General features: G+C 33.1%; 2 protein-coding genes across 3 annotated transcripts in view; both read right to left on the reverse strand.

Annotated features, from left to right (window-relative positions):
- Window positions 1-5,478: 5,478 nt before the first annotated feature.
- LOC141452578 (cilia- and flagella-associated protein 61-like) overlaps window positions 5,479-12,771 on the reverse strand; it is a 29,639-nt gene continuing 22,346 nt past the window's right edge. Inside the window, exons 23-26 of one of the 2 annotated variants that reach the window (XM_074124862.1) lie at window positions 12,559-12,663; window positions 11,027-11,290; window positions 10,561-10,629; window positions 5,479-5,865 (exon numbers count right to left, since the gene is read on the reverse strand). In XM_074124862.1, coding sequence (XP_073980963.1) covers window positions 5,479-5,865; window positions 10,561-10,629; window positions 11,027-11,290; window positions 12,559-12,663 — 825 coding nt within the window. Of the gene's footprint in view, window positions 5,866-10,560; window positions 10,630-11,026; window positions 11,291-12,493; window positions 12,664-12,771 lie in introns of those variants that run through there. The other variant, XR_012457468.1, reaches the window with a different exon arrangement.
- On the reverse strand, window positions 5,983-6,842 carry LOC141452588 (ATP-dependent DNA helicase PIF6-like). Its single transcript, XM_074124889.1, has one exon. It carries the CDS (start codon window positions 6,508-6,510, stop codon window positions 6,076-6,078), a length of 435 nt encoding a protein of 144 aa, XP_073980990.1. The 5' UTR covers window positions 6,511-6,842; the 3' UTR covers window positions 5,983-6,075.

The raw sequence follows: 12,771 nt of genomic DNA on the forward strand, positions 1-12,771 counted from the left end.
GGTTTTTTTTATCTCCATTTACTTCTTTTTTTTCTGATTTTTTATGGCACCTTTACTGAGATTCTAGATCGAAGGTAAGTCATTATGTTAAATAACTAATATTATATTAAGTACAAATTAAGATTTGTAAATTCTTGCAGATGTTTCTGCAACCTTTACTAAAAACTTTTATGTAAATTTGTTTTTGATTTACACCAGCCCTTCATTGAAAAGCAACTTGTGTGCCACAGAACCACTTTTTTTTGAGAGTGAGTAAAATTTAAATATTATGTCACCTTGGGAGAAGTGTTGTACTACATTTATTTTCTGTATTGATTATAGCGTTAAATATTTTTTTTTAGCCTAATTCATGTATACTGAGATGTTTATAAAATTGGAAAACCAAACAATTGTTATTTTTAGACAGGAGCCTGGAACGCCCATTATTAGTAAGTTCCTACACTGGAATCATAATTTTGGTTAAAAATAATCTACATTTAAGAAGGGACCTTTTACTGAGGAAAAAATAAAGCAGTAAGTTAATGATTCCAGAACTTAGCGAAAACTTTGCTAACGAATAAAAGTGAATTTGAAATCTCTATATTAATTAATTCTGATGATGGTTGCAAGTCCGATGCCGGTGAAGGTTACAATAAACATGCGTGCTACGAAGGATAATGTTAACAAAACGAAAAATAATAATATAATTATTTTTACCATTTGTAAACATTAATTGTAATGAAGATTTTATTGCTCTCAGATATTATTATGAATAAACTGTTCTTCAATTAATTTGTGTGATATAGGGAGAAGTTGTATAATGATTTGTGCCAAAAAGTTAATAAAATCGCATCTGGAAAACAACGAACAGCTATTTCAACTATCATCAGATTGAAGGAACCCACATATTTCAAGATACCTGCATAGGTTAAAAGAATTAAAGAGAAAGTGGACTTATTAGAAAATATTAGCCTCAAGAGTGAATAAGTGGATCCCAAGAAGGGAAAAAAATGGATCTTTGCACATCACTGTTAAGTGAATTATTTTGGTGAACTGAAATTAGTGATAATCGTTGAGTGTCATTATTGTAGAGGATATTTATCGGGATAACGGTCATTCAGTTGTAGCGATTCGAAATAGAATTTTTAGGCGAAAAGAAAAAAAAAAGTTGGAGTCGAAGCCACTGTTGGACGTAGTTTGATCCGAAGAAGAGGATGAAGAGAAATCGACAGCAGGAATTAGAGTGACAGACGTTAGCAGTTTTGAGGATTCATGCTATTCGATTACAGAGCCCATGACTTTGATGACTGATGAAGATCGTCACAACAACTCTTGAGGGATGATTCTTCTTGAATTTTCTTTCATTTTGCAGACACAATTGGTTCAGTGATGAAGATATTTTACAAAGCTATCATCAGCGCACCTACATCACAGACTACAACGCTGCTTCATGTTTTTAAGAATAGAAGAATTGAGTATGGTTCACTAGTTCTAAATTTGGACTGCACTGGTAATAAAAATTAAGAAAAGCTGAGGCGGAATTTCCACTCTTGCTTCCTAAAGAAACAAGAATGAAATTACTGAAAAATTCAAATGGTTGATTACAAATGAGATAATAAATTAATTGAGGTAATTTAAATTTGTTGTACTTTATTTTATTTTATGGTGTCCTAATTTGTTGCTTAACAAATTTCTTTAAATCTATCTTTTTTTCTTAATATATCTAAATTGAAACTGACATGTGAAATTAATTTACAATAACATAAAATTTAATCAAAAAATTGTTGACTAAAAATATTATTTTGTTCTTTCAACTCATAAATTAATTATTCACAAGTTTTTTAATTTAACCAAATAAAATTTTACAATTAAATGAAATTTTAGTGTTAATATACAAATTGTTTGCTAACAGGTCCGGTGTCTGAAAGTCATCTGTTTGCGATGAAAAACATTTTAACACCCAAATAAGAGCTATATCTGAAAGTTTAGTTTGGAGTAGTTCAGATCTTGAAGAGATCAGAGTTAGAAGTAGAAATGCAAATTTCAGGTAATATACTGTCTAGAACAATGAGTTAAATATAATTATTTTTTTATTTATTTTTTTTTAATCTTTTATTGCAATTTACCACTGCAACAGTTGTTGCAACAAGCAAATACGGTGAAAGGGAAAAGAAATAACGGGAAATCATGATTGGAGAAGGCACCCAGTGGTGCCACTCCAGTAACGTGCTTAAGATAAGAGAAGATCACGAGGCCATCTTCTCTTCAATCTCCTTAGAGGATTACCTGGTAATGTGGAGGAAGATAGGTGATCTATGAGAGGGTTAGGATGAGCTGCTGTAGAGGAATGAAATTTGAAGAAACGAGTGTTAGCAAGATCTGTAATGAAAGGAATTTTGAGGTCATTATGGATAGTGAGGTTAGATACATAGAACGGAGCGTTAAGAAGTTTTCGAAGTATTTTTGACTGTAATGTCTGGAGGCGTAGTGAGTTGGAACGCTTAGTCGATCCCCATACTTCGATGCCGTATGACCAAATGGGTCGCAGTAACATAGATATAAGAGTCTTTTGTTATGTAGGTTAAGTTTCGAACGTTTGTCAAGTAGTCTGGCGAGAAGTTTGTAGCGTTGGTTAGCTTCTTGAATATAATTATTAAAAATATTAACCCGTTATAAATTTGAATAGAAATATAAATATTTAAATTTATTTAACTAATAGCGGCCATCATTCTGGATAACCGTCATTCACGTCTGCCACGTTACTATACCGATACATTCATCTCATTTACTTATTGTACCCTGTAGGTACAGGTGTAAATTTCAATAAAAGGATATTAAAAAAAAAAATATTTAAAAATGAAACATTCTTTAACAAGTTATAGACGATTGAGTAGAAATCACTGCTTCATTTGGTTTCGTAGATAGTGTAACGAATAATTGAACTTTATTTTATAAAACTTAAGCTTCATTGTAAGTACAAACTACCATATTGCGGACCATGAATCAGCTATCCAGATTAAACTTCTTCAGATTTTCAAGAATGATAAGCCATACTTTTCTATGTAAAACCTCCACCCAGAGACCATTATTGGTCTAGGTTCTGTTGTACTTTATCGTACGAGCAAGGACTTTCATTTATTGCACATGAAGTCCGCTGGCATTTGGTTTGGTAATGCTGGGTTTGATGGTAAGCTCTATTAAGTGGTATGGTTAAGTTCAAGGGAAATTTGTCATCATAATTTTAAAGTCTAACTTTTGTATCTCAATATGAATTTTAAAATAGTGCAACCACAAGGAACTAGGGAGAATTCTTTACTCTGTACTTCAGATGAAAAAAAAAATCACTTCGTTTATTTGTCATCGGTTTAATATCTTTTCCCAAATTTGTTATTTCTTTTAGCACTCTAAAGGTATAGTAGAACTATTTTGAGAAATTTTAGGTGTGCTTTATAAATAAACTATATTAACCACATTAAAATGCGGTTTAGAAATAGAAGAGGGCAAAAAAACGCTTAAAAGTATTCATATTAACAGGGAACTGAGTCTTCCAGATGTCCAAATAATGATTTGATCTTAATACATATTTTGTTTTTTCTTCAGATGAAAATTATTGTCAGACATTTTCTAAACTATGTACCCGAGAAATGGTTTTGGAGGAAGACAGAATTTACTAAGTTTAAGAATGATTTGTTCAGCTGGGAACGCATAAAGATCACTTCAAAATTGAGGTAAGATCAATCCTGCCCCTTCATGAGATTCAGTTAGTTCATTGAACATTTCGTACGAATAAAGTTGAACGAAACAGATTTGTGCTCACAGACTTCCAGAACGTCATATTTAGCCCCGATCGGCATGGCTTAAGTGTCCCAAGAGCAACAAAGGTTAGATGTGATGTCCTCAAATGACCTGAAAGTCATTAAATAGACATGAAAAAATAAGCATTCTGTCGTCTGGTGACTAGCGGCACGTTGATTCTTATTTTAGAGCAGGACAATTTCTTCAATTTACTCAGTCAAAATGAGTAATTCTAGTTTTGTGTTCGGCACTAAATGAGAAGTTTAGGACCAGTGACAGACCTCTTTAGCGTTCTAGAGTAATTACTCAATTCTGAATAATTACTAAAAGACTGTAGTGTGGCAAACGCTCAAAAAAATATCGGTTCCTTTTACCACTGCTTGGGTGGGTCTGCTCTTCTTTAGCAAGAAGGTGTTCAAACGTAATAATAAAGTTTAAAAAGTTTTTTATTGTAATATCAGTTCCACAACAAATATGCGCAGTAGTAGATAACAGGAATAAAACAGCATGAATTATTTTATTTAGTACTGATGATTAATACTCAGAACAAAAATACATTTAGACAACTGTGAAGATCTGATTCCATTTCATAAAATTACTGTCTTCGCGCTCAGCGTCTCAGACAAAGTTTCTTAAAGTTTTCATTACATTTGAATTGATTTGGAACAACTTTTTTATTTATTATTCAACACTTATGTATATTCATCTGTTTGCTCTATTTAGTAAATTTCTTAATTATAATTTGAAACCTTCTCTTCTTATTGGGCTACATATAGCTATAACTTAATTAAGGTATTGCTCTTTTTATTTATTCATATTAATGTATACATAAAAATTAAATAGAATATTAAATTTAGATACAGTATGCTTTATGTAAAGGATAATTTCGCCCTTAAATTCAACACCCAATTCATTTTGAACCATTTCAATTAATTTAACCATTGTGAAAACTTTATTTAAAAAAATAATAAACACATAAAATGCATAGAATAAATACTACTTTATCTTGAAAGAATTGATTTGTTGAACATTATAAATTAATGAGGTTTTTTTTGCTAATCTTATTTGTTTGTGGAATTATCCAATTAAAATACCATTCGACCAATAATTTGTCTTCGGTTACTTTGAATGTCTTGCCTTGAATCCATTTTACAATCGGAAATCGTGGTATTACTGTATAATTCCTTCCTATGTTCTTAACTAACTGCCACATCTTTCGCATTCTCAAAGAATCATAAAAAAGGCTTATACAAATTAAGATTAAATAACTTTAATTTTGTTTGTATTTTATGTTGGCTACTTTACGAGTAAACATCTATAATTGAAATTAATGTTGGAAGAAGTAACTGTCTTTGAATTTTGCAGAAATCTGGTTCGTAAAAAACTAAGAACTTGGACTACATGTTACAGCATCTGAAACTGAAGGTTATCTGTGCCTCTGGGCTCCTACAAAAGCGTAGCACAATAGTATTCATACTCACTACGAGGTCTTTCATGGATGATCCATCGTGAAGTTTCTTAAGCAGCCTCACTACATCCACATCCATATTATTTATTTGTGGTCATTGTTTGTAAATAAAGTATTCATCTTGTTAGACCATTCTTTATCAAGAAAGAAAAGAACAAAATAAAATTTACTTAACTAATTATTAGAAACAAACATGTTCCAATATTTCATGAATATAAATTTATTTGTAGACTTTTTTACTTCTCAATTTTTTTTGAGCGACTTCGGAAATATTGTCTCACTATTCGTTTCTTTATTATTTCATCCATTTGTATTTTCTTTTTTTCCAAATATAATTCTTCATTAACATACTTATTTAGTTTCATTTCCTTTTGTTCTACATTTATATATTCCGGCTGCTCGGTAAGTAAAGGTTTAAATCCTAAATGTCTATCAGCATTTTCTAAAATATGAAAATTTTGTTGATCATGATACATTTCCAAAAGTGAAGATGGACTAGTAAACATCGTTAAATGATTTTTATTATCGTCTAAAAAGGTTAATATTGCATCTTCCATGATAGTACGCTTACGACTCAAAACATTCATCAGTATATCCAGACATTCTTGAAATTCCAATGATATCTGGAAAATAATAGATAAATTTTATTAATTAACTAGCTGACCCGGCAAACGGTGTTTTGCCATGTATGTTATTTCTAGGAAACATTTTTATAGTTAAATTTATTAGAGTAACGAATATATTTTAAACAACAGTCTTTGATAGCTATCTAAACATCAAAAATAAATATTTATATTTTTACTATCAATTATGGCAGTTGAAAAAAAAAAAAATTAATCTCTTAGCGCAATAGAGTGTACAATATTTTTGGTTAGTCCGTCTTTAGCCAACACAAACAAACTGGATGGTTTTCCCACGCGAGAACATCCCACATATAGTTGTCCGTGGGAGAAGCACGGTGGTTCCAAATCTAAGCCACATACAGACAATGTTTGTCCTTGTGACTTATTGATTGTCATAGCGAATGCCAATCTAATTGGGAATTGAGTGCGTTTGAATTCAATTGGCACATCTGTAGGAATCATAGGGATTCGTGGCAGCAACACATTTTCGCCTTGAAACTTGCCATTCAAGATGATGGCTTCAATAACGTTTTTCATTAATTTTTTAATGACTAATCGTGTGCCATTACATAGCCGTGGTGGGTTTAAGTTTCGAAGTAGAATAATCGGAGATCCAACCTTCAATTGTAAATGATGTGGTGGCATGCCTGGCAAATCCAATGAATTTAAGAACTCAATTGGATAATTCACAGTCTCGTTGGTATCGCAAACTGCATCGATAGATTTATATGACACCAAGTCCCCAGGCAACAGCTGTTGTATCTTTAAATTTAACCCATTGACGTCCACATTTTTAGCTGCCAAGATCGCTCTTTCTGCCAGCCACTTATGATTTGCATATTGTGTGTGTACGTCGGGAAATATGTGATCGATGAGACTATTTTGCGAGTCGATGATTGTGCAGAAGTCCGTCTGTAATTTTATGCATCCAGTATTTTCATGTACAGCAACTTTCCCATCGCCAATATCTAACAGTTGTTTAGAGAAAGTTTCGGCGGATGGATCCTGACGCATTTGAACGCGCATGTTCACCGTCAGTTGTACTTTTTCAACATTACGCCATAGTCGCGATGATTTTAAGCACGCGTTGATTTCATCAGCGTAGGTTGAACGCGGAATAACGGGAAGTGTTTGTCTGAAATCACCTGAAAGGAGTAACAAAGTGCCGCCAAATAGTTTATCGTTGTTTTTTATATCCTTTAATGTCCTATCCAATGCCTCAAGCGAATGTTTGTGTGCCATAGTGCATTCATCCCAGATAATAATTTTACATTGTTTCAGCACTGTGGCCATAGACGATTGTTTTTTTATGTTGCACACTGCATCTGGATTATTTTTAATGTTTAACGGCAGCTTAAATGCTGAATGAGCTGTTCTGCCTCCATCTAATAAAGTTGCTGCAATGCCAGAAGATGCAACGGCCAATGCGATGCCATTTTTTGATCGTATCTCGGCAAGAAGTAGCGAAATAAGAAATGTTTTGCCAGTCCCACCTGGTGCATATAAAAAAAAGAATCCTCCTTGTCCTGCCGAAACTGCCAGCATGATACGGTCGTAGATAATTTTTTGTTCATCATTAAGTAGTGGAACATTGCGGCTAACAATGCTCGCCATTTGTACAGTATCGTACTGTAGTTCACGATTCATGTCTGTGTTGAGTAAATCAGATGCACTTCGATTCGGTGAGCCCATACCGAAATGACTGATTGGTAAATTCGCAATAGCAATGCAAAGATCCTCGATAGCAATCAATGCTTCATTGTACATTGCTTCACTGAATGATATTGTTAGATCGTTGCACCTTGTACGATGTCGATACAATATATCATCAGTCATTGAATCTTTGTGATTATCCCACAACATTTGTGCTCGGGCCGGGAAACATGTAGTCAGTACTATAGCAAATAGTAGACGAATTTGTGTTCCTGTGCAGTTTAATGCTGCTTCAGCAAGCATGCTGTCCCAATGATTGTCGTCTTCTAGCAAGCCTAGAGCAAGGCATGCATCTTTATACGTAGGATACTGTTGTCCATCTACCTTCCGTATATCTTGAAATGACAATGGTCCGGTGACATTAACCAACAATAGTCGCAGATAAAAGCACTCAGTCTGCCTTGGATTGACGGTATATACACGACCCAAACTATTTGATTTGAATAAACCGGGGCACGCATCAACTGGTATCCCTTGCTTGCGGGGTATCCATTTTTTCGATTGAGCCCATGTAAAATACCGCGGAACTTCAGAATAGAGCAGTGTTTGTGCGAAGGCACCAAAAGCATCCGCACGATTGCACAATTCAAAAAATTCTGTGAGCGTAGTTTTCGGTGGATTTATAGCATGATCAAGCGCTGTATCGTTCGTGAGTAAGACAGGAGACCGGCTTCGTCCTCATCCCTACTACGTAATGTTTGCTGGATAAGTGGAGACACCTGGCGGGGTATTTTTATTGTAAGTCATCAAAAAATAAAAAAAAAATTTTACTAAAAAAAATTAAAGTTTTTAATTAACAAATAAAATATAAGGGTTGATCGTAGAGGGGTAAAAATTTAGGGTTGTATGTATTTTTGTATGATGTGTCATAAAAAAATAAAAACAAAAAATTTTGCCTAAAAAATAAAAAAAAAAATTTAAGGGTGGACTACCCTTAACATTTAGGGGGATGAAAAATAGATGTTGGCCGATTCTCCACCCTGGCCGACAATCACGCTAAGTATCACAAAAATCGATCGAGCCGTTTCGGAGGAGTTCAAGTTCGAACACCGTGACACGAGAATTTTATATATTAGATTGTTATTGTTATTATTTTACACAAATAAAATGATTTGGGTAGAATGTGCTAGAAAAGTACTTCATAATCTATTCTGTCATATTTTAAGCAGAAAACTGAAGAATTGTGATAAGGCAACAAATAGCAGTTGTACAATTCCTATGATTTTATCGAGGAACCATATCCCGAAAAAAGTGGAATTATTGAGGAAGCCATAATGGCATTGAAGAATAATAATAAATCCCCTCACTGGAAAAAATTCAATCTTGGAGATTTAGGAGTAGGTGGTAATCAGATGACCAATCTACAAAAAACGTTTTTGTTAAATATTCCATTGAGCATCATTAGAGACATTCATTCATCATAAGTTTTATCATCTGATTAGTACTCCCATAGTCGATAGGAGGAAGTTGCAGTTAATATGGATGATATTATACTTTAATATGGAAAAATGTATTATGTTATTTGTATATGTGGTAAGATGGAAAATGAAAATCAGTTATTAAATTATTATATTATATCCATGTTAATGATTTTTGGGAATATTGAGGTGCGGTCAATAAATTCACAAAAAAAATTCTTTCTTCATACCAACGTTTCGGTTAATATATTATCTTCTTCAGGGTATTGTAAAATTTGTGGAGTTTAATGTTAAGCTACGTCATCATCACTAATGAAGAAGGAGTTTTTAGTGCAGTTTGTTTTTAGAGAGTGAAGAAAGACGGATTATATAAAAGTATCCATGTAATTTTTGTTTTCAATGAAAGTAGTGACATACAAACTAATACACTACTTAGTAAGAAGTAGGACATTAATAATACTAATTAAGCAAGCAAGCAGTGATATGCTTGGCCGGCAATGTTAAAAGAACTGGACAAAAACAGAATTTAAATTTAATGCAGTTTTTTAATTCAACATGACAAAGATACTATGCCATATTGAATTAGAGCGCACCACATCTTTGAAACTCATAAAGTTTGCCGAAAGTTGCTTTGGACAATCAGTACTATCAATCAGAGATCACAAACTGAATGTTTAACTGCGCAATTGTAGAAGTCAGCCTTCAGAGAAATTCTTGAATATATACTGAATTTCTTTACCTACAAAATATACTAATTTTATTTCTGTGGGCAGAATATTTGAGGTAAAAATAAATTAAAAAAATTCAACGAGTTAACAAGGATGACGTTCCTCTGGGCACTACTAAATTCCGCTCCTATTAACAATGTACACTTAATGAAATTCACACATTCAAATCTTCTTTTCTTGCAATTTCGCTGACGTACCCTCAACCATTATAAATTTTCTGGATTACAAAACAACCATATGCCATGTAAGATAAAACAACAATCAGGTGTCGCAAATAGAATTCACAGATATAGATGTACAAAAGGCATAGGCAAAAATCTTTTCATTCCCTCAGTCATAAAAATAAAAATGATAATAACAGCGACAAACAGTGGAAATGGATAGTCGAAATCTTGACTCTTATGCACATCTCTCAGATCCTTATGACTTACCCTCTCTGCGGGAGTAAATAAGATTGCCATCAATAAATTGCGAATTTTCCAAAATAAAGTACCTAAAATAATCACTTCTCATCATAATAACATCCATGTTTCTAGCGTTCCTGTGAACTACAATAACTGAACAATACTACCGACCAAGACAGAAAACATAACACAGACGAAGACTAAACCAAGCCTAAATTATGGAAGTACGAGCCAAAAATTTACAGTTACTCATTAATTATAAGTGAAAACTTAATAAGTGTAAGCATTTTGAAAGGCAGAAAAAAAATCCTGATGCAAAAAAGAAATGACCAAATTTCTTCTCAAAAAAAAAGTAATAATTAAATAATTAAAATAAACCGTCAAATATTTATAATAAATAAGGCGTTTTTTGTTTTTAAAATTTAGATTTACCTTTTCCCAATAATTGAGTTTCATTAGTAGAAGGATAGCTTCTGTAACTGAAGAATTGTGTTCTGTTTTCTGAAATTAAAGAACAAATTATTTCAAAATTGTAATTATAACATAGGTTACCACCACTTTTATCAGAATTATAAATCTTTCACAGCAGAAAGTAATTTTATGTTTTCAATACCATTTTAAAATTATTAGACCTACTGTAAATGCAATGAACTCCTGTCTGTCTACTTTACGCTGTATTGTTTTAATTTAGGCAATACTTTTTCTTTTATAATACAACCTAGTGCTATTTTCGTAATAACTATAACCAGTTCTTTTATTCGGCGCACTTTCTTTCTTTATTAATTTAAGCACAGTTTAATCCTTCTTCCATACAGGTTTAGACTCATTACTTCTGAATTACCAGTAAACCCAGCTCATTACCTATTTATTAATGAAATTCCTAATTGGTATCACTAACCTTTAAAAAAAAGTGCTTTTTATGGCAACCTCTTACATCACATGAGCGCATTTTATGAGCTTTATTTCGCCGACCGGCGTTAAATATGTGATGTAACTTATTTTCCAGTGTTTTGAATCTATCGTGATAAATTGCAAACGCCCAACCTTCATTGAAATATTCATAAAAATTTTTAATTTTGTTAGCCTGGTATCGAATCAACAGACTATTTAATAAACGTTCAGGTTTTCCAAATAATTTGATATAATTATTGTAAGGTATTGCCTGAAAATTATATTTCAATTAAATTATTTTTTAGTAGCTTTTGAAGTTATTTTTAGCGGCCAGTTATGGAACTTTATATTTCCTCCATAATTTTTGTTATTCTAAACCTATTCAAACTATCTTAATCATATGAATGATCCACTCACCATTTCTCTCCCAATACACCCCATGACCCAAAATTCTCCAATCATTCCCTACACTGAATCCTAAAGCTACTCGAAGTACATTTTCTGCAATCTGTACCCTATTTTTTCTAGCCACATTCACCTTCTCTTTCAAACATCTTTCGTAATAGTTGGCACTCCCTTACACCAATGCCCATCTAAACATTTGTACACCTTATATCTGGGTGTTCAAACACCTAATTAACTGACGGCTTCAATCTAATCCTTCGTAGATATTCCCCAAAAGTATTTCACACACATCTGATTCAGCCTCTGCTAATCCACCCGGAAACTCTACCACAGATCTTACAATACCAGTTCCTCATTGCATGATATACCACTCTCTTCTTTATCACGTCTACTCTAATTGCTCCAACCTTGTTACCTCAATAATCTTCTCACAAATTCCTTTCCTCTCTAGACAATACACCTCATAGTTGCCGTTTCAGTCTACTGACAAAATTCAGGCTACTACCAGACGAGACTCGGAGAGTACCTTCCTAAAACCTCTATTTAACCACTAAGAGTTAACAACACATTGGCATTGGCCCGAAAACAAGATGACACAGGCAAAACAAATAGAAATCGAAACGAACTGGAACCCAATTTGGTATTTTTCTGTTGTATTTTCCATTACATTTTCCAAAAGAAGTAGGACTACGATTAGCGCATTGTTGTGAAACAGTGCAGCTTCCTCCGAACAATATATGACGGGAGCTGAATAAAAATGATTCTGCGGGAACATTTGAGGCAGTAAGCCTAATAAAGGCAAAATCGGATTTCGCGAATACATCCCTAATGTTCCTCGGAAACTGGTAGCTCCTTCCCTATCGGGTACTAAAGAGAATCAATGTCCTAGGCCGTCTTAAATACTCTGCTCCACTTCACCATATCTTTTGCACATGGCACTCTCCATCCAATCTCAAATTGACTTCTACGATCCATTTCCTCATTCAAGGTTTCCTCGCCTTCTTACTTTTTCTGATTAACTAGGAATAAAAACAATACTGTATTTAGATGGCAATCGTTCGTGCAGTACTTAAACATTCGTGAGTCTAAAATTGGTCCAATGGTGTAAGCGGACGAATCTTAAAAATTGTTTACATTTTTTGTTAAACAAATAATATCTTCTACTAAATGGTTTTCATCCAGTACTATTCGAAAATATCCAGGTCCAGTATTAAAATTACCAGTTTCAAGCACTGAAACCTGGAAACAAAAATTCAACTTTATTTCATTAGTTAAGCAGCGAAATGAAATCAATTTAAATTTAAACAGGTAATAATAATTTAATTATTTTCTTAAAAGAAAGAAACT

Source organism: Rhodnius prolixus, unplaced genomic scaffold (genome assembly GCF_049639745.1).
Source record: "Rhodnius prolixus isolate KJV_2025 unplaced genomic scaffold, Rpr scaffold_3, whole genome shotgun sequence".
NCBI classification, from domain to species: domain Eukaryota; kingdom Metazoa; phylum Arthropoda; class Insecta; order Hemiptera; family Reduviidae; genus Rhodnius; species Rhodnius prolixus.

Coding starts and splice junctions, on each gene's coding strand:
- LOC141452588 (XM_074124889.1), bottom strand. CDS start 6,510: ATGCCACCACATCATTTACAATTGAAGGTTGGATCTCCGATTATTCTA.